At 34.9% G+C, this 22,026-nt stretch overlaps 1 protein-coding gene across 3 annotated transcripts in view; it reads right to left on the reverse strand.

Annotated features, from left to right (window-relative positions):
* ATPCL (ATP-citrate synthase) overlaps positions 1 to 22,026 on the reverse strand; it is a 555,953-nt gene that overhangs the window by 346,053 nt on the left and 187,874 nt on the right. For all 3 annotated transcript variants that reach the window (XM_090394661.1, XM_090394662.1, XM_090394663.1), the window contains exon 10: positions 14,296 to 14,432. In XM_090394661.1, coding sequence (XP_090250787.1) covers positions 14,296 to 14,432 — 137 coding nt within the window. The remainder of the gene's footprint in view (positions 1 to 14,295; positions 14,433 to 22,026) is intronic.

Genomic DNA, 22,026 nt, shown 5'->3' on the forward strand with positions numbered 1-22,026 from the left:
ATGTTGTGAAAGAGCTCTGTTTTCATTCCTAGACTTTTTTGAAGAAGCAATTCTTGACATCTGTGAAGACATTACATCAGAATCTGTATTCAGCAATACCTCAATTAGTGCAGTTAAGGCATGCCAAAAATATTAAACACTAACTGAAACTCAGCAGCAGAGCATTAACATAATGGATTTCAGTGTAAATGCATTCTGAACAAACAATTACTGTATTGGTCAAAAAAAAACCTGATAAATCCTTAACAGGTGTTATTGGATGTAAAAAAAACAATTTAAGATGATTTTATCGAAAGAAATGTCTAGTCGAGGTAAAGGAGGAAAAGTTAAAGGAAAGAGCAGGAGGTGCTCAAGTCGTGCAGGTATTCAATTTCCAGTGGGTCGTATTCATCGAAAGTGGACTGATAACCTCCAAGTCCAATACCAAGATGCATTCATTTCAAACAGATTGCAGTTAATATTAAAAAGGATTAAAAATGAAAAAAATTTAAAGATTTTTATTGTTTACAGTTCAATTATACTAGTTCCACCTGTTAAGTTTTCAAAAAAAAATAAAAATAAAAAATTCTGATATCGCCTTTTTATTCCCGTATAGGGAGTAGGCAAAGCCGTTTTTAGCTCTATCTAACTTTCACTAAAGACCACACACTTCCCCTAGATCTACCTGATACCAGGTCCCTTGCAGCTGCAACCTGTCCTACTTCGGCCAAACAGGCAGGACAGCAAATATCAGAATTTCAGAACACAAGGACAAGATCTGTTTTCACCAGTATAGCCACTCTGGATACAGACCACAAAATACGGTGGAAAAAAGCCACAATAATACACCGTAGCAAGTTCAAATTTGAAAGACTTTTCATGGAATCAGCCTCAGCCCTAAGAAACATGCCAAACCTCAACAAATTTGGTTGCATGAGACTGGCCCAAATTTGGGAGGCATACATCAGGAGATCTTCAGCCAAGAATACCTACATAGCCCGCTAGGGGGCACCATCAGGACTTTTAGGAGAAACAATAGCTTCCTCGCTTCGTCCTCATTTACTGTGTGCAGTGCCTGCGTCCACGTGTCTTTATTTTAAGTTCCTTTGAAGACGGCAACGTGACGTTGCCGAAATATTGGAAATATATATTAAAGTTTAATTTAATTTATATTCTAGTGTGCGTTGTGAATTCCTTAAGTTAATTAATAATCACGTATAACGAACGTATAAGCCTTTCTATGAGAATTACTATCATCCACGGAGATTTCACCGCACACACAAAGCCCGCCAATACGGTAAAATGAAACTGAAGTTATCAAGACAAATGAATCGTCTGACCTTCCTAAAACGCTGCCGGGATAATCACTTAATCCCAAATTGTGTGAAATTTAAGCACCATTTCCTTTCATAAAAGGCTCTCCAAATTTATAACCGTGCCAGCAATGCTCAACTACGGGAACAAATTACCGGCACGCATATTCTCCTAGCTGACGCAAACAAAGCCATTCAGGTGCTTGAAGAAGAGCTTTCCAACGCATTAAATCATGAGCTTTGGTCAATTTTATATGGTCTCATGCACTGCGGCAGATAAAGAATTTGCGAAATTAAAAAAGAATTCGACCTCCAAACCCAAACTGCCAACCAACAATGTAGTCAACCTTTCTTCAGTTACACTGAAGCCTGCAGTACTCATTGCTCTTTCACGTGGCCACAACTTCCCCATTGCTCCCAGAAAAATACTGGTCGAGGATATAATGATCCAGATTGAACGCGGGATCCGCCACCTCCCAAACCACGTCGTCAACAATATTAGACTGGATGTAGCTTGTGTTCTCACCAAAGCAACACCACCAAAAATCAACATATCCAATATGTGAATATAAAGCTCTTCAGTAAATGAAGAAAAACAAAGAAATAGTAATCACCATAGCAGATAAGAGAAACACCACCGTAGTACTCACCAAATGGACTACACAGGTAAGCTTAATGCTCTATTATTAGATCGGGCTACTTACCTCCCTATCGAATACAATCCCACCAGCTCACAAATGAGAAAACTCCATAGGCTCCTTAAGAAGGTCACTTCTTGGCCTGTAGAAGTTACTAACAAATTAAAACCGTTTAACTCTATAACCACCCTGTATATATGGTCTCCCAAAAATACATAAAGAAAATGTGCCATTATGTCCCATAGTGGATGAGATTGATTTCCCCAGGTACAAATTAGCTAAATATTTGGCCTAAGTGCTTACACACTATACTGGTAACACACCATCACACATAAAAAAAACTCAGCCCACTTCAAAGCCAGCATAGAAAACCTTACACTCGAACATACTGACATAATGGTCAGTTTTGATGTCTCCTCCTTATTCACAAATGTCCCACTCAAGTAAACCTTAGAGCTAATCCAAGCTAAATTTCCTCCCGATATCTCAGCCCTATTTTAGTTCACAAAGAACTCAGGCTATTTTGTTTGGCAGGGAAAATTCTACAAACAAACAGAGGGGACAGCCATGGGTTTACCACTCTCCCCACCCTTGGCCAACTTCTTTATGGAGTCTTTTGAAAAGAAAGCCTTAAACTCTGCATCACAAAAACCAACCATATGTCTTCGCTACGTTGATGATGTGTTCGCTATTTGGCCACATGGCTCTGATACACTCCTCTCCTCCTTAACACACTTAAACAACCAACACCCCAGAATCAAGTTCACCCTGGAAAAAGAGGAAAACAACAGACTCCTTTTCCTAGACACACTAGTCACCCACCAGCCTGATGGAACCTTGGTTTTTTCAGTTTATAGAAAACTCACCCATACAGGCAGATACATTCACCCAACAAATCCCCCTCCCTCATAACAATATGGAGTTATTAAGACACTATGCAACAGGGTAAACTAATCTATTCAAATGACAATGCCCTAACCACTGAACTAAATCATATCCTCAACACTTTCTCAGCCAATGGCTACCCTTCCCCCCCCCCACACACACACAAAAAAAATCCAAAAAATATTGAAACCAGTAAACCACAACCCATCCACCCCTTCACAAAAAAGATTACTCTAAATCCATCACCATTCCCTACATCCAAAGCACCTCGGAAAAAATCAACAATATCCTAAAAAAACACGACTTGACCTCTTGTTACAAACTTTACAGAAAATTGGCATCCCTTATCTGCTCCACAAAAGACTAACCACTTCCCCTAGACCTACCTGTTGTATACCAGGTCCCTTGCAGCTGTAAGCTGTCCTACTTTGCCCAAACAGGCAGGACAGCGAATATCAGAATACAAGGACTACATCTGTTTTCACTAGTATAGCCACTTTGATCTTGCAGACCATGCGCTGGATACACGCCACAGAATATGGTGGAATAAAGCCACAATAATACACCATAGCAAGTTCAAATTTGAAAGACTTTTTATGGAATCGACCTGAGCCCTAAGAAACATGCCAAACCTCAACAAATTTGGTTGCATGAGACTGCCCCAAATTTGGGAGACGTACATCAGGAGACCTGCAGCACAATGGCCATTAATACATAGCCCGTTCGGGGGCACCATCAGGACTTTTAGGAGAAACAATTTCATCCTCATTTACTGTGTGTGTGTAGTGCCTGCAATGCACGTGTCTTTATTTTCAGTTCCTTTGAAGATGGCAACGTGACGTTGCCGAAATATTGGAAATATGTATTAAAGTTTAATTTAATTTATATTCTAGTGTACGTTGTGAATTCCTTAAGTTAATTAATAATCATATTTAACTTTCAGTTAGATACGGCTAAAAGATAGGGTTAAGTTTTCATGTTTAGAAAAATAGTTCACATGTATTTCTTCTACTTGTTCTCTGCATACATGTCTTTGCAGTAAACTGCAAATACATCAGAAGCATTTTCTCCCACCTGAAAAACTGTCCCTAGCTCATTTACTACAAATCCTTTTGGAAACACTTCACTTACATCATCATCATCAAATTCCTGCCATGTACCCACAAGGGGTGTACAGGATATGATAGTACTACATGAAAAAATTATATCATTACTAACTTCCTATCTACAATTTTCCTCCAAATCAGTCTGTTACTTGTCAAGACTCCAACATTATCAGATCTTATATTTCTATCGTCTAAGGCACTTTGTACCATATCAATCCACCTATATCTTGGTCTTCCTCTGGGTCGTTTTCCTGCCAACCTGGCAGAGAACACTTGTTCTGCTAATCTTTCCTCGCCCATTCTGTTTAAATGACGATACCACCTGAGATTAGCTCTGCTAACGCATTCCTGGATGCAGACAATGTCAAGGTCATTCCTAATATCCTCATTTTAAATATGATATTGCCATTGATGCCATCTGTTCACGCCTCTAATCTTTCTCAGGACTCTCATATCTGTGGTCTCTAGTCTTTGGTCAAGTGTTTTACTTCTGACCGAGCTCTCAGATCCATAAGTTAAAACTGGTTTGAACACTGTCTTGTATACAACTAATTTAGTGTTCCGACTAATTTCTCTCTTATTCCATATGAATTTATTCAATTGACTTCCCACCATACAGGCTTTGCTGATTCTGTTGTCTATTCCCATATTTAATTTACCATCTTCAGTAAAAATCGTGCCTAAGTAGCTGAAATGTTTTACTTGTTCCACAGGTTCTCCATTCACAACACAGTTGACATTTTCAATGATTCTGCCTATTTTCATTGTCTTTGTCTTTTTATTGCTGACCTTCATACCATATCTATTACAACAGCTATTCAATTTAGTCAGAGAATCTTGCAGAATTGTAGCGGATTTATCTAGAAGTATAACATCATCCGCATAAAGCAAAGAGTTGACATTAACATCTCCAATTTTAATATCCTGTTTAATACCACTTTCCTTCATAATGTGATCCATATAGATAATGAATAACAGAGGGGATAATGTACATCCTTGTCTCACACCAGATTTAACATTAAACCTAATTAATACTTCAAGGATATCTTTAATTCCAGTTTTCATGTCACCTGCATCATCTCTAACTCCTTTTACAGCACTCTTTCCTCCATTCCTAAGCTTCTTCAACAACCTCCAGAATATTTTGCTACCTTCTTGATATTTATTTTCTATATTCTTGCCAAAGTCCTCCCATGAGTTTTGTCTAGCTAGTTTTACACAGTGTTTAGCATTCTTGCATTTGTCTCTATATTCTCTAAGAGCACAAGCTGACTTATTTGACAGGAACTTTTGATATGCTTTCTTCTTTTCATTCACTGCCTCTTTAACTTCCTGTGTCCACCAGGGAGTACTGATTTTTCTATCCATGCACACAACTTCACCTCATGCCTCTCTGGCTAAATCAATCAGTGTTTTCTTGAAGGCTTGCCACTAAATCTCCAAGGTTTGGTTCCTGTTCTCAAACTCTTTCATTTTTTCTTCAATAATCTTTGTGTATTTTAGTCTACAGTTCACATCTGAGAGCTGCTCAACTTTTATTCGCTTTAAAACTTTCTTACATGTTATTCTTTTCAATATGAAATTCAATTTTATCTTGCTCAAGACTAAATAGTGATCACTTCCAATTTCAAATCCTCTGTACACTCTGGTGTCCTGCACCAGGGAGAAAACATCACTATCAACAATAACATAGTCAATGAGGCTTTTCTTATTCCTTGCCTCTTCTCTCCATGTGAATTTGTGCACATTTTTATGTTGGAACATGGTGTTAGTAATAACCAATCCATGTCCTGAGCAGAAATCCAACAAGTATTTGCCATTATTATTAGCTTTGCTCTTTTCTCCAAATTTTCACAAAATATTTTTGTATGTCTCACAATCATTTCCTACTCTGCTATTTAGATCCCCAACAAGAACCAACTTTTCATTTTTCATTGTGTCAGTTGCTTTCTCTAACGCATCAAAAAATTCCTCCACTTCTACCTTAGTAGAACCTTCTGTGGGACCATAGGCACAAATATGTCTCATTGTCCAGTTCCCCATTCTCATATCTGCCCACATTACTCTACTTGAGACTGCCTGCCATTCAAGAAGATTAGCCTCGTACTTTGTGTTGAATACTATGGCTACTCCTTCTTTTCCTTGATTGTCATTGCCTGAATATAACATTTTGTATTTATTGCTCAGAAATATCTCACCAGTTTTTGTCTTTTTTTGTTTCAGTCACCCCTATTATGTCAATCGGTACTTATCTAATTCCTCAGCTAGCTCCATTTCTTTGCCATTCAGGCTTCTTACGTTGATAGTACCGATCTTTAACTCTGGTGATGTTGAGTTGGGGTTTGTTTTCAGATTTGTTCCAGTAGCTGACTTTTCGCTGTTCGCCCTGGTTCCCTGGTGAAAACAACGGGGGCCTTGTTTAACCAGGCGATGCCCCAGCCGGCATGAAATTTTGTCATGTTGTACCATCATTTTTTTTATTTTGGTTTAACCAATAAGAATACAATTTGGTCGGCTAAATCCCAAATTGCCAGTCCATCCTCGTTCATTCAATATCCAAGTAGATACCCAACAGGGTGCACCACGAGAAGGTGAGGATTGGACATTAGGTCAGAAGGCCTGGTTGGTTCTCCGCATTCCTTTAAAGGCTATGTGGAGGTCTCCTCTCAGTTATACAGCTTCGACCCTTAAGCACCCCTTCACTTACATTTCTATCTAAATTTTCTTCCTCTTCTTCATATGCATATTGCTGTTCTATCCCATGGAAAGTTTTGCCATCAAGATCATTTGAATGTGATTTAAGACATCCACAAATATTGGCAGTATCTGAAGTTTTAAATCCCAGAACTTTACAAATATTCACAATATCTTCTGCAGCTGTTTGAATATGCTATTCAAAGCCAGTGAAGTGACTTGCACAATGGAGTAAAACATGCTGCCACACCAATCTCATTTTGATAGCTGTTACTTGAAGCCGTGTAGATAAAAAATTTTATAGCTTGAGAAAAAGTTCACTCCAAATAACAGACCTAAAGTGTTGGAATGATACCTTGATCTAGTGGCTGTAATAATGATGTGTTGAGTTACAGAAAATGCATTTCGACATTTTTTAAGCCAGAAATTCCAGTTGGATGATGTAGCACATTGTTTAGTAATAAAATTTTAAATTCCATATCATTTTACTTTAAGAGTAATGCTCAACCACAGGACAAAAATAGCTTGCAAACCATTCTTCAAACAATTCTCTTATGATCAACTCGTTTTAATTTCATCACCATATTACAGGAAGAGTGCTTTTTGAATAGCCCTTAAGAGTCGTTGAATTTTCTGCTTGGAACATAGGTTTTATTTAATTACAAATCACCACATACATTTCCACCTAATAAGTGTCAAATGATCTTTCTGAAGTTTTGTATCCTGGTTGTGACTTATTTTTCTGTTAATTAAGTTCATGAAGGCAGTTTTTCTGAAAACAATCCAGTTTTATATAACACAATGAAAATTTGTTCATCCATATAACCTGCTTTAATAACTTTAAAAAAAAACTCCATTGGGAAATCATGAGGCAGCATCCTTGTCTGCACTTGCACCTACAATTCATCCTGCATGCTTTTCAAAACAAAAGAACCAACATGACTAGCTGCAAATATTTCATTAGGTTCTACTTCTCTATTCTCATCCTCCTTTTCTTTTAGTGCATTATAAATATTCATTTAATGGGAAGCTTTTCAATTACTCTTTAATCAATACTGTTTAAAGACATTACACATGGAGAGAGAGAGAGTGTGTGCTTCTGTGTGTCTGTCTTGTGATAATTTCTGACATATAAACCAATGATTCCTGCCATACACAATTTTAGCAATGCACTATCTTCATAACACTTTATAATTTTGAACTTTTGTTCTATTGTTCAACATTCATATTTCTTAGGTCCTTCATTTCCTTTATATTTCCCTTTTCTTGCACAAACTGCATATAAAGGAGTAATAAGTACATGAAGTGTGGCTGCATCTATACTTTTACAGTATTGTAGTGGCTAGATATTTAAATGAAATACATATGAACAAGAATGTTCAAGAACATTTTGGAAGGCTAGCATTACAAAAGAACATTTGAGAATGTTTTGTGATGTCCAGTAACACATTCCACCTTTATGAGTTCAAGTTCAAAGCTTATAATGTCCTTTTTTTTTTTTTTTTTTTTGTCAGGCAACAACTACTTCCAACTTATTAGAAAAAAAAAATATTTAATTTCTAGATTTGTACATATCCTATTGTGTAGATCATCAGATTAAATACAAACAGGGGAGGGGGGGGAATAAATAATACACACCCATACACACAGAGAAATATCTAAACAGCTGTTATACATCAAATGAACATTAACCCAGATGTTGATATGGCATCAAGATGTCAAATGCATTACCCATTATGTGATGTGCTGTGTTTCTCTGATATCCTAAATCACATATGGGCAACCCCTGGCCCGCAGGCTGGATCTGGCCTACTACTTCTTTTGATCCGGCCCTAATCTATTTCAGCAAAGTTTGTCTGATTCATGGTGGGAGAAAACATGGTGTGTTCCACTAACTCACATTAAGCTGACATCATGACTTGCGCAAAACACACTATGTTTTCTCCAACCAAGGTCTCTTTCTCACTTTGACTAGCAGCGTGTGTGAATGTGTTACAACGTGTCAGTTCAGTACTTGCGTTGGTGTTGTGCTTTGTTCAGTTCCTGCATTGATGTTATGTTATGTTCTGTTCGGTGCCTGCATTGATGTTGTGTTCTGTTCAGTGCCTGTGGTGTAGAAGACAGTTTTGTTTGACAGTTCTGAATATCGCTTATAAATTTGGGATAATGTCAGGGGTTATTGCAAAAAAAAAAGAAAAGTAGATGCAGAGAATCGTCAATTTCAAGACAACTGGACGGAGGATTATTATTTTATTCTGAATAAAGGTTTGCCTGTATGTTTGCTATGCAACGAATATGTATCCGTCAACAAAGAATACAACTTGAAGAGACACTTTACTTTGAGACATGCGAATCATCCAAAAATTGATGGACAACTACGAAAAGATGAAATACACAAGTTGAAGAAGAATTTGGATACCTAGCAGTAAATGTTCAACAAGCAAAGAACGCAGCACCACAGCATTGTCAAAGCCAGCTTTGTGGTAAGCAAAAAAATCGCTACGCATTCTAAGTCATTTGGTGAAGGAGAATTTATCAAAGAATGTCTGCTGGATGTTGCAAGTATAATATGTCCTGAAAAGAAAAAAGACCTCGAGAATATTCGTTGACGTACTGTTGTCCGAAGGATAGAAATTATGGCTGATGATATCAAAAAAAGTTTAAAAGAGAAGATTGCTTGATTGGAAGCATTTTCAATCTTTGGATGACAGCACCGATACCTCCGATACAGCACAACTAGCAATATTTATTCGAGGAGTTGATGTGGATTTCAACATCACAGAAGAATTATTGGCGCTTTGGCTGTTAAAAGGAACAACTACTGGTGAAGATATATTTGAAACAGTCAACACAGTCTTTGAGAGATTTGGGCTTAAATGGAGTTCACTATCTGGCATATGCACTGATGGAGCCCCTGCAATGGTTGGTGCACAGAAGGGATTTATTGGCATAGTTCATGAAAGAGCAATAGAACTACAGATCCATCCAGAAAATTTAACAAATTTTCACTGCATTATCCACCAACAAAATCTGTGTGCAAAATCGATTAAATTCACAAATGTTATGGAAGTTGTAGTAGCCAGTATTAACTTTATTAAGTCACGTGCACTTAATCACCGCCAATTTAAGGAATATTTGGCAGACCTATTTTCAGATTATGAAGATGTGTCTTATTATTGTGAAGTGAAGTGGTTGAGTAAAGGTAAAATGTTGAAATGATTTTATGATCTGAGACAAGACATTGCAGATTTTATGGACATAAAAGGAAATGCAATTAATCAAGTAAAAGATGATGAGTGGGAGTGTGATTTAGCATTCCTTGTAGATGTCACCGGATACCTAAACGAACTGAATCTTAAATTGGAATTGCAAAAACATGGACAATTGGTTCATGAACTGCATGGACATGTCAAAGCTTTTTGTAATAAACTAAGATTGTTGGAAAGTCAGATAAGACTAAAAATTGTTATCATTTTCCTACTCTAGCAACTCGTAAAAATATCCCTTATAATTGTTATGGAGATGAACTGAAGGCACTAATAGAGCAATTTGATACAAGGTTTGCTGACTTCAAAAACAAAGACTCCACATTCCTATATTTGCTCCTCCGATGGATGCTGATGTAAATAACGTGCCAGAAAACTTACAGATGGAACTTATTGAGCTTCAGGCGGATTTAATGCTAAAATCAAAATTTAACAACATTGCTTTGACGGATTTTTATAAATTTTATTTGGGGGAAGAAAAATAGACATTAGGCGCCTTTTCGAGAAAAATCATTTGTCTTTTCGGCAGCACACATGTGTGAACAGTTTTTTTTCGAGGATGAAATACAATAAATCAAAAAATCAAAAAATAAATCGAAAACCTCAAAAATTCTATGTGATTATCCTTAAGTAATATTAACGTCAATATTGATAGTCTCGTAGTTGAAGTACAAGGCCAATCTTCACATTAAATTGTTATGTCATTCATTATATTATAAAATTTATGTAAAGCTTCATACCAAAGCATTATATTATAAATAAATGAAATATAAAGTAGCAACTTATTTTAATTCATTTAATATTAATTTATTTTATTTAATAATTTGGTCCGGCCCTTGACTCGGAGATAAAATGATAATTTGGCCCCCAAACTAGGAAAGGTTGCCCTTGCCTGTCCTAAATCATTAATACGGAAGTCTTTGATATATGCTGAGCAAAGCTGGTTTAAGATGAAACTTGGTTTTCATTACAATGAAAACAATCATTGTATCATTTCACTATCCTCTTCAAATCTACAAACATAGCTGTTGAATTCTATATATAGCATTTGAGTCACCAAAGTATATAAATATTTCTTTGGTGGTGAAATGCTAATCCTAACGTCGACATTACCGATGTTCTTTGAGTGAGATTTTCTCCATCTTTCCAACATAACAAATATCATATGCTCAGAAAATTTTGTACACCTTTAGTTATTTAAGAGGAGGGTGAGGTTGTTTTGGCAATCTTAACATCATGGACACTTTTTCTAGCAGCATGAAGGCAACTTTTAGCCATACTATCACTAAAAAAAAATTTAAAAAAAAAAAGAAAAAAGTAGTACAGCTAAAAATTTTCTAAAACTTTTTTAGCTGTATATAATTGAGTATTTTTGCTATTTTATCTGTAACATTTTTTATGTAAGGTATGGAAACAGTTGTTGATGTATACGTAATGGAATATATGATGGTCTATCTAAGATGTTACTGATGATTTCAAGATTGTATCCATTTTTAGGAGTATATCTTTAAGATATGTTATTTCTTTTTGCTGTCGTCTCTGGATATTTTGAAGGTCCTGTCTTCTGATGATGCCTCATTTTTGGACAGGATGATGATGTAATGTCACGTGTAGACATCCTCCGGTGATGAACTTTTTTCTGTAGATTTCTGTAAGTGGTTCTCACCTGACAAAAAGAAATAATTATGGCATTCTGTCTTAATTCTGTGACTCATTGCTGCTCTAATTCCATTAATAACTATTAGTGCAAAATGTTATCAATATAACTGCCTTTGTGATGTGTAATGCATTTTACACTAATCACTACATCATAGAAAAAGCAATGCTGTTTGAAACCACATTATGAAAGATGCGTTGCTGTGATTACAAACAAATTCCAGTGATGCTGTTCACACCATGGAATTCACTTACCATCACCACTTTTTTTTTTAGTCAATGTCTATAATCCTCCAAAGACTGACAATATACTGAATGCTCCCAACACACAATACCACAGCAACATTACTAATCCATAGATTGACAGTACAACTGAAAAGACATCCAGAATGCTTAATAAATATGAGCTCAACAGCATATTTAAACCATATATTACACTAGCAACCCTCATGCCTTCACCTAAGAACAAACTCTTGTGACTTGGCTTATCATGGATGGACAGGAAGATCTGTTGACATCCACCTTGAAGAACATAGGAATACATTCGGTACCATTGTTATAGCAAATCAGGATTAGCAGACCTTGGGCACTCCTTCATAACACAGGATTAGATAGGGAAAGAAAAAAAAAGTGCTACATAGAAGTCATTACAAGAGAGAGAGAGACTGTTTTTGGAATCAACAGAAGCTTTAAAATGTTCCCAAACCTTAACAACTATGGCTGTATCGATTTACCAAAAATCTGGAAGACAGTCACTTCAACATCGAATTAGTGCAAACTGTTATCAATATGACTGCCTTTGTGATGTATAATAAAAGAGATTAATACTTATTAATCTCTTCTTTTTGGCCAACAATACATGATGTCAATTAAGACTTTAGTTCTATATTTTATCCATTATAATTTTAATCTGTTTAAACTATTAACTAACTGTTGCTGTTTGAATACTGCAACAAACTGTTTTGTGCTCTGAAGATGCTGGGTATAAAACTAGTGAAATATCAGAAATATAGAAAAAATATATTTTTTTATTGCTATCTTGTGAATTAGAATGGTTATAAAACAACATGAATTTCCAACACATGCCTTTCAGCTCATTTGAAGATACTTTTACATTTAATTCTGGTTTTCTCTAAAAGCACATGCTGATTAACTAGTCAGCAGTTTTTATAAGATTTATGTTCCTGTATTACTGATAACTTCTGAAGCGTCCAATATGTCCAATAAATAATAAATTTAGTTTAATCCTTTATCCAAGTGTAAGCAAACAAAGTTTGCGCCTGAAGTATCTTCAAGACGGAGGCAACTTGTGGTAAAGGTGGACTAAGCTCTCATCACTGGTCTTGGTATTTCCCATAATGTAGAGCATATCTCCTTGCAGACATGTATAATGCTATGTATTAAGGGAAGGGCCACTACCCAGACTTATTTCGACCTTTATTGAGGTCTCGTCAGTGTGAGCCAGACCCAGAGGTGGAAGTAATGGAGAAGTCATATTTACCTATACGAGTTGCCAAACAGTGTCTCGCCTTATTATTAAATTACTCTGAATTTAGAGAAAGATATTAGAAGTTTTTTTCCACTTGGTTAGACTATAATAAATTTAGTTTAATCCTTTATTCAAGTGTAAGCAAACAAAGTGACGAGACCTCAATAATCGAAACCGGTCTGGGTAATAGCCTTCCCTTAATGCATAGCATTATACATGTCCGTAAGGAGATGTGCTTTGCGTTATGGGAGAAGATACTAAGACAAGTGATGAGAGAGCTTAGTCCGCCTTTACCACGAGTTGCCTCAGTCCTGAAGATACTTCAGGCGCAAACTGTTTGCTTACACTTGGATAACTAAATTTATTATAATCTAACTAAGTGGAAAAACTTACAATGTCCAATAAATCTTTTTCTATATTTGCAGATAAACTAATCACAGGATTCTCAGGCTGAATTAAGGTTTGATTCTTGTTTTCAAATGCCTTTACTTTTACCTCAGTAATATTCATATATTTGAATCTACAGCATGTATAATTTATGCATATTAAGAGATATAATTTGGTCACACATATTTTAACAAAATATTCATTCACATGAGAGCCTCCACAGCTTAATCTCAACAATATCCATTGGCTGGAAAGACCAAGATTGAAATCCTATCTAGGAGGCGAAGAACCTTTATCAGGGTTTTTCAACCAAAGGTAAATTAGATAATCTCACCTGGAGATGGCAGAGTTTTTCTTCATACAAAACAAGCAAACTGGACAGAAGAAGAACATACAAATTTGACAGGCACAAATACACTGAGCAGAAGATTATCTGCCTTATTAGAGCTCTAATCAGGTTTCGAAGAAGCCAGGTTACTCGGCTATGAGAAGCTACTGAGCCTAATACACCAGGGAATGGGATATGTTCATTCCCATTTATAATTTATTATATTTAATGTTTTAAAAGTACAAGGCCTCAGAGTGTGCTTGAACACAAAGTTTAAATAAGTTTAAATAACTTTCATATTAAACACTTTTCTAAACACTAACTTCAAAAAGCTTTTATCATTATCAAAATAATTTAAAAACACTCATTTTCATTTTTCAGTTTAAATTTCTGCAATGTAATAATGGGAAAAAAGGATCCAACATAATATTGCAAAGTTAGTTAAGAAAAAAAAATAATATTTATTTGTAAACAGTCTGAAAATAAACACTTAAGGTAAAACAGATGGCAGATGTTATGATAAATAACATATACAACCTATTATTTATCTTTACCTTCAGGATGTTTTTCTTGTGTCATTAAACTCAAAATGGTCTTAGCATATTCATAAGTTTGTTGTTCAGTAGGAGCTCCTGAATATTCACCATAATTTGCCAGTTCTGATGCACCTCCTAACTCACATACCGTATCACTATAACAAAAATTGATTTTAAAACTAAATTTGTTATTTATATTATAACATTAAATTACAGAATCATTTAAGAAAATTATTTATCATTAGCAGAATTTTCTGTGATCAATCTCAATGCATATAAGAAAAGAGACAAAACAAATCAGAATAACTGTTGAAATTAAATAGGACGTTGAATTCTAACAGTTTACAGCTGGAGTCCTTCGATTAGAATTCAAGAAAACAAAATAATAATAATATTAACAAATAAGTCACTTAACACAAAAATTAGGAGTACTGCTTAGAATAACCTACCAAAATTGAGAAAGCTTCATGCAGTCATTTTTGTGAAGGCTTGGTCAATGAATATGGGCTTCACAGCTTTCTAATAATAAACAACTTTCTCATTAGTTTCATCCCAATGAATTCTACTGTAGTTTACAGCATAACATGGCTGGCTAAACTTGACCTACCCAACTTAGAGCAGAATATAATTTTGATGTTCTCCTGAAAGTAGAGGATATTTATCTTTCGAAGAGTCTAGGAACAAATTTAATTTCCAAAGTGGACAGAAGGACACTTCAAAATGAATTGACTACCAACTATACTAGTTGACTGCTGAGTCAACTAACTATAAGATAATTCAATCCATGTTCATTTGCTAAGGGGAGGGAAAATAAAAAATAGCCACAGTGACAATGTCAGGAAAAAACAAAAAAACAACACAGGTATTACATATTCTCTAGGTAGTTTTTGGTATTCACACCACATAGTAATATAAAGAGTTTATTAAAAATAAACAATTAAGAAATACGACAAGTTTTGTGCGTCATAAGACTTACATCATCAGGGGCAGTGCCGTGCAGTGGGTAGGAGGCGCCCTGGTGCAAAACTTTTTCAGTGCACCCATAAAAGAAGTTTCCATGAAAAATCTTTGCGAAAAATATTACTTTGTTAAAAGTACAAAACAGTTTATATGCATACATAAAAATAAATTTTATTTAACAACAGTAGAACATTGTAATCACTAAAATTCATTAATAAGGAATTTTTAAAAATAAAAATTTCCAAAAATGTTTATTTCGTTAATATATATATATATATATATATATATATATATAAACAAAAATTACTTTTATTTTAATATAAAAAGAAATATTATTATATAACAAAGATAATTTAGCGATATGCTTTTAACTATATAACAATTAGGATAAAGGTAGATTTATTTTACATATTTATCCATCTTGCTTTAGCCACCACAAAATTTTTATTAATATCTTTAATGTCAAATTGAATCCATAATATTATTTTCATGATCATCATCAAATTCCTGAGATGTACCTTAAAGGTGTACAGGATATGACTTCACTACATGAAAAATTTACATCATTACTAACTTCCTATCTACAATTTTCCTCCAAATCAATCTGTTACTTATCAAGACTCCAACGTTATCAGATTTTATATTTCTATCGTCTAAGGCACTTTGTACTATATCAATCCACCTATATCTTGATCTTCCTCTGGGTCGTTTTCCTGTCAACCTTGCAGAGAACACTTGTTTTAATAATCTTTCCGAGCCCATTCTGTTTAAGTGACCATACCACCTGAGATTAGCTCTGCTAACACATTCCTGAATGCTGACAATGTCAAGTTCTTTCCTAATATCCTCGTTTTTAATATGATATTGCCATTGATGCCATCTCTTCACTTCTCTAATCTTTCTACCATACTACCTACCTACCAGACTGCCTACCATACCAGCTTTGTTGATTCTGCTGTCTATTTCCATATTTAATTTACCATCTTCACTAAAAATTATGCCTTAGTAGCTGAAATGTTTTACTTGTTCCACAGGTTCCCCATTCACAACACAGTTGACATTTTCAACAATTCTACCTATTTTCATTGTCTTTGACTTTTTAATGCTGACCTTCATACCATATCTATTACAACAGTCATTCAATTTAGTCAGGGAATCTTGCAAACTTGTAGTGGATTTATTTAGAAGGATAACATCGTCCGCATAAAGCAATGAGCTGACATTAACATCTCCAATTCTGATATCAGGTTTAGTACCACTTTCCTTCATAATGTGATCCATATAGATAATGAATCACAGAGAGGATAATGTACATGCTTTCTGACACCAATCATTTAACATTAAACCATCTTCCTGTATTTCCTTCAATTCTAACTGCTGACTTATACATCAAATAAAGAATAAGTACTGCTTGATATAATGCCCCACTGACACCATACAACTGTAGGCGATTTGAATAGCTTCTCTCTTGGTGCCTTTTCATATGCCTTTTCCAGATCGACAAAACTTAAATACAGATCTTTGTTATATTCCCATGCGTTCTCAATTGTTTGTCATAAAGTGGAGATCTGATCCTGACAGCCTCTATTTGGCCTGAATCCAGCTTGTTCTTCACCAAGCTTTTCATCCACAATTCTTCTCAACCATTTCTCAAGTATACTTGCATAGATCTTGCCAGGAACACTCAGTAGGGAAATACCTCTGTAATTCTCACATTCAGTTTTATTTACCTTTTTATATGTGGGTACTGTTAGAGTTCTACTCTACTCTAATCATCGGGAATTCATCCCTGTGTCCAGGCATTCTGAGCTATGCAGGGCAGCCACTGTAAGACTTTTATAACACCATACTTCAGCATTTCTGGTCAAATATCATCTACTCCTGCTGCCTTTCCACATTTCAGGCCTTTGATGGCTTTTTCTACTTCAAGTATGGATATGTATTTCTGACTGTATGCCTGTTGAGTGTTTTTTACCACTGTGCTCTCACTGCTTGTTTCATTTAGCAATTTTTCAAAGTAATTACTCCATACTATAAAGGATATCTTTATCTCCTGTTTTCATGTCACCTTTGTCATCTCTAACTCCTTTTACAGAACTTTTTCCTCCGTTTCTAAGCTTCTTCAACAACCACCAGAATATCTTACCACCTTCTTGATATTTATTTTCTACGTCCTTGCCAAAGTTCTCCCATTACATTTGTTTAGCTAGTTTTACACAGTGTTTCGCTTTCTTACATTTGTCTCTGTATTCTCTAAGAGCACAAGCTGACTTATTTGACCAGGAACTTTTGATATGCTTTCTTCTTTTCCTTCACTGCCTCTTTAACTTCCTGTGTCCACAATGGAGTTCTGATTTTTCTATCCTTGCAGACAACCTCACCACATGCCTCTCTGGCTGAATCAATCAGGGTTTTCTTCAAGGCTTGCCACTGAATCTCCATGGTTTGGTTCCTGTTCTCAAACTCTTTCATTTCTTCTTCAATAATCTTGGTGTATTTTAGTCTACAATTCACATCTGAGAGCTGCTCAACTTTTATTTGCTTTAAAACTTTCTTACATGTTATTCTTTTCAATATGAAATTCAATTTTATCCTGCTCAAGACTAAATAGTGATCACTTCCAATTTCAAATCCTCTGTACACTCTGGTGTCCTGCACCAGGGAGAAAACATCACTATCAACAATAACATAGTCAATGAGACTTTTCTTATTCCTTGCCTCTTCTCTCCATGTGAATTTGTGCACATTTTTATGTTGGAACATGGTGTTAGTAATAACCAATCCATGTCCTGTGCAGAAATCCAACAAGTATTTGCCATTATTATTAGCTTTGCTCTTTTCTCCAAATTTTTACAAAATATTTTTGTATCTCTGACAATCATATCCTACTCTGCTATTTAGATCCCCAACAAGGACCAACTTTTCCTTTTTCATTGTGTCAGTTGCTTTTTCTAAAGCCTCAAAAAATTCCTCCACTTCTACCTTAGTAGAACCTTCTGTGAGATCATAGGCACAAATAAGTCTCATTGTCCAATTCCTCATTCTGATATTTGCCCACATCACTCTACTTGAGACTGAATGCCATTCAAGAAGATTAGCCTCGTGTTTTGTGTTGAATACTATGCCTACTCCTTCTTTTCCTTGATTGTCATTGCCTGAATATAACATTTTGTATTTATTGCTCAGAAATATCTCACCAGTTTTTGTCTTTTTTGTTTCAGTCACCCCTATTATGTCAATCTGATACTTATCCAATTCTGCAGCTAGCTCCATTTCTTTGCCATTCAGGCTTCTTATGTTGATTGTACCGATCTTTAACTCTGGTGATGTTGAGTTAGGGTGTGCTTTCAGATTTGTTCCAGTAGCTGACTTTTCGATGTTCGCCCTGGTTCCTTGGCAAAAACAAAGGGGCCTTGTTTAACCGGGTGACGCCCCAGCCAGCATGAAATTTTGTCATGTTGTACCATCATTTTCTATATTGGTTTAAGCCAATAAGAATACAATTTGGTTGGCTAAATCCCAAATTGCCAGCCCATCGTCGTTCGTTTAGTATCCAGGTAGATACCCAACAGGGTGCATCACGAGAAGGTGAGGATTGGACATTAGGTCAGAAGCCCTGGTTGGTTCTCCGCATTCCTTTAAAGGCTATGTGGAGGTCTCCTCTCAGTTATACAGCTTTGACCCTTGAACACCCCAATATTATTTTGAATTGATATAATTGATAAATCCGTTAGACACTCTCCAGACATTGTCGACCGCAAATAATTTTTTTATTAGTGTCAATTTTGAAAAATTTCTTTCCCTAATGCTACGGATATTGGTAATGTTAAATAAATATGCATTACAATTCCAATATTCAGAAACGTGTCGGTTAATTTATTTTCCTATATATAATTTTAAACATCCTGAGGAGCTGACTCTTTTTAATAAAACATTGCAAAGTTTTTAATTCCTCAAATGAAGTCATACCATCAATATCGCGACTGTCGTAATCTTGATTGTTGCTCTTAAGTGCAAATCTTTACAATGCTTCATTAAATCTTTATCACTCAAACTTTTAATTTGCTAATGTCTGTTATAACTTTAAAGTCCTCGCTATGTTGTTTTAAGAATATGAATCTTTCTGTGACTGAAGTTATGGTCGTGTCTAAAATTGCGAAGAAAAAATTTATTTTAAAATTTTGTTTGGGATCATGCGTTGTCTCATCTGATGCTTCATAACCAAACATTTCTGTTTTTGTTAGTTTGAGAATGTCTCGAAAAATAGGATCGATATTAAGATAATTTGCTACTTCTTTTTCAGTTCTAATAATATTTTCAAAATATTGGTCTGTTCGACAAGTATTTAATTCTTGTAGAACATAATCAAGATTTCCTGTAATTTTTCCTATATGAAACATAGGATTCTGCATTATTTTGCTTGCAACATTTATAAGACTTAAGATTTCATAAGAAACATGAACAGAGCAAATAAATTTAAACGAATAAATCTTTGAAATTAAGTTGTCTGCCTGAACTCTAGAATCGATATTTTTAGTTTCATCTGTCGTAATATCAAAAAGTGCCTGGTAAATTTCCTTGATATTATTTTTAAGTGGCTTTATTCCTTTTACTCTACTTTCCCACCTAGTAGCAGAAAGTGGTTTTAAATTTAAAACATGAATATGTTTTTTTAGTATAGCTCAATGCTTCACAGATATTGAAATATAATTATATAATTCCTGAATTATCCCCAAAAAATTTACAGTTTCACAGGATATCTTAGCTGCATTAACTACCAAATTTAGTGAATGAGGAGCACATGGAATAAAAAAAGCCCTAAAATTTGCAGAACAATGTCACTGTTTCAGTCACAATCGCACATCCACAAAAGGTAAAGCATAGCGTAAGAATGAATTCACGGTCTGTCTTAAACTAATAATTTAAAAAATAAAAATAAACAATTGAGATATTTATACAATTTTCGCTCAGTTCGATGCTTACTCTGTGAAATAAAATCTGTGGTAATATTGATAACGTTTCACTTCAAGCAAATTATAATACAACTGGTGATGTATTAAGTTAAAAATATTGTTAGATTATTAAGAATTCATAATAATTTGAGTGATTTTAAATTTCATTTTTATTACATTAACTATAATTTGTAATTGTGTAATTCATATACATATTTCATTATTTCCCATGGTGAAGTGGTGCCCCTCATCTTCAAACGGTGCTTGAAGATGAGGGGCACCTGATTGCAGCCCTGATCAGGGGTGGTGGTACATAAAAGTTTTACACAACAAAAGCTTACTGACAATTAACTACAAATATTAGATGTTTTTTTTATAACTTAATAACTATTAAATAAATTGATAAACTAGAACACAAATGATATATTTGTTACTGTATACATGTTGGAACATTGCTAGTTGTCATGTTCTGTGGTTCACGCATCATATATCCTAGGTCCATGGCAGTTAAATTTTTGATGAAGCCAGACCACACTTGATGTAAAATCAAGCCTTGATTTTTATTGCACTGAATGGGGTTCTTAATGGTTCTTTGCCTCTTAGACAGGATTTTAATCTTGGTGTTTCCAGCCAATGGACATTGACGAGATCAAGTGTGGTCTGCCTTCATCAAAAATTTAACTTCCACGGACCTAGAATATAGCACGCATGAACCACAGAACGGATCAACAACTAACAATGTTCCAACACGCATAAAGTAACAAATATGTCATTTGTATTCTGTCTTATCAATTTATTTAACAGTTGTGAAGTTATAAAAAAGGATCTAATATTTATAATTAATTGTCAATAAGCTTTTGTTGTGTAAAACCTATTCTACCATTACACCTGATGATGTAAGTCTTACGATGCATGAAACTTGTCGGGTTTTTTAAATCGTTTATTTTTAATTAATCTCTTTATATTACTATGTGGTTTCAATACCAAAAATGATTTACAGAACTGCTTAACCACAAAAACCTATGCCTAGGTATTACATATTACTGAAGAGAAAATACAATGCAGATTTTGGCAGTGGTGGCAACTTGAGAATGGCTTATGATAGATGCATGGGGTGTTAGTACAACATTGGTGTCAGCTTTAATATACACATACCAGTCATTGAATAAGAAATTTAGTACTGTCATTTTAGGCAAATTATGGAGACTACAACCATGTTAGAAATAATTACTTTAATTTCTTGACGTTTTGACCTTCATATTAAGGTCATCATCTGGCACACATGCACGCGCACACGCAGAGAAAATCTATATTACATTCTAAACAGTATGCCAAAGAGACAATGAATTGATCAATATTCTACTGTCCTGACCGCTATAGTGTTCTCCCCAGAAATTTTTACCAGCCAGGTGGAATAAAGCATCAGTAGCATGGCATACAAAAATTTTGAATGAGTTAAGAAAGACCCTTTTTCATAACAAATTAAAATAGTAATTTTATTAGAAATTACTTCAAACAAGAATAATATTTTATATAGTAATTATAACAAACAAGACTAGGATTTTTCTTTTTTAAATTTGTTTAAGATATGTCGACGACATATTTGCAGTCTGGGATCATCCCGAACATGAATTACAACTGTTTTTTCTAGATAAAATTAACCTTCTTCATCATCGCATCAACTTTACGTTAGAAAAAGAATCTCCACAGTGTATCTCCTTTTTGGATTTACACATCCAAAGAAAATAAGACAGTTACATCGCCATGTCTGTCTTTCGCAAGCCTACATTCTCAGGTCGCTACATTCACAATTCTTCTGCTCATCATCCATCTCAGA

Source organism: Typopeltis vanoorti, chromosome 6, assembly GCF_054136105.1.
Source record: "Typopeltis vanoorti isolate ZY-2024b chromosome 6, IOZ_Tvanoo_1.0, whole genome shotgun sequence".
NCBI lineage: Eukaryota > Metazoa > Arthropoda > Arachnida > Uropygi > Thelyphonidae > Typopeltis > Typopeltis vanoorti.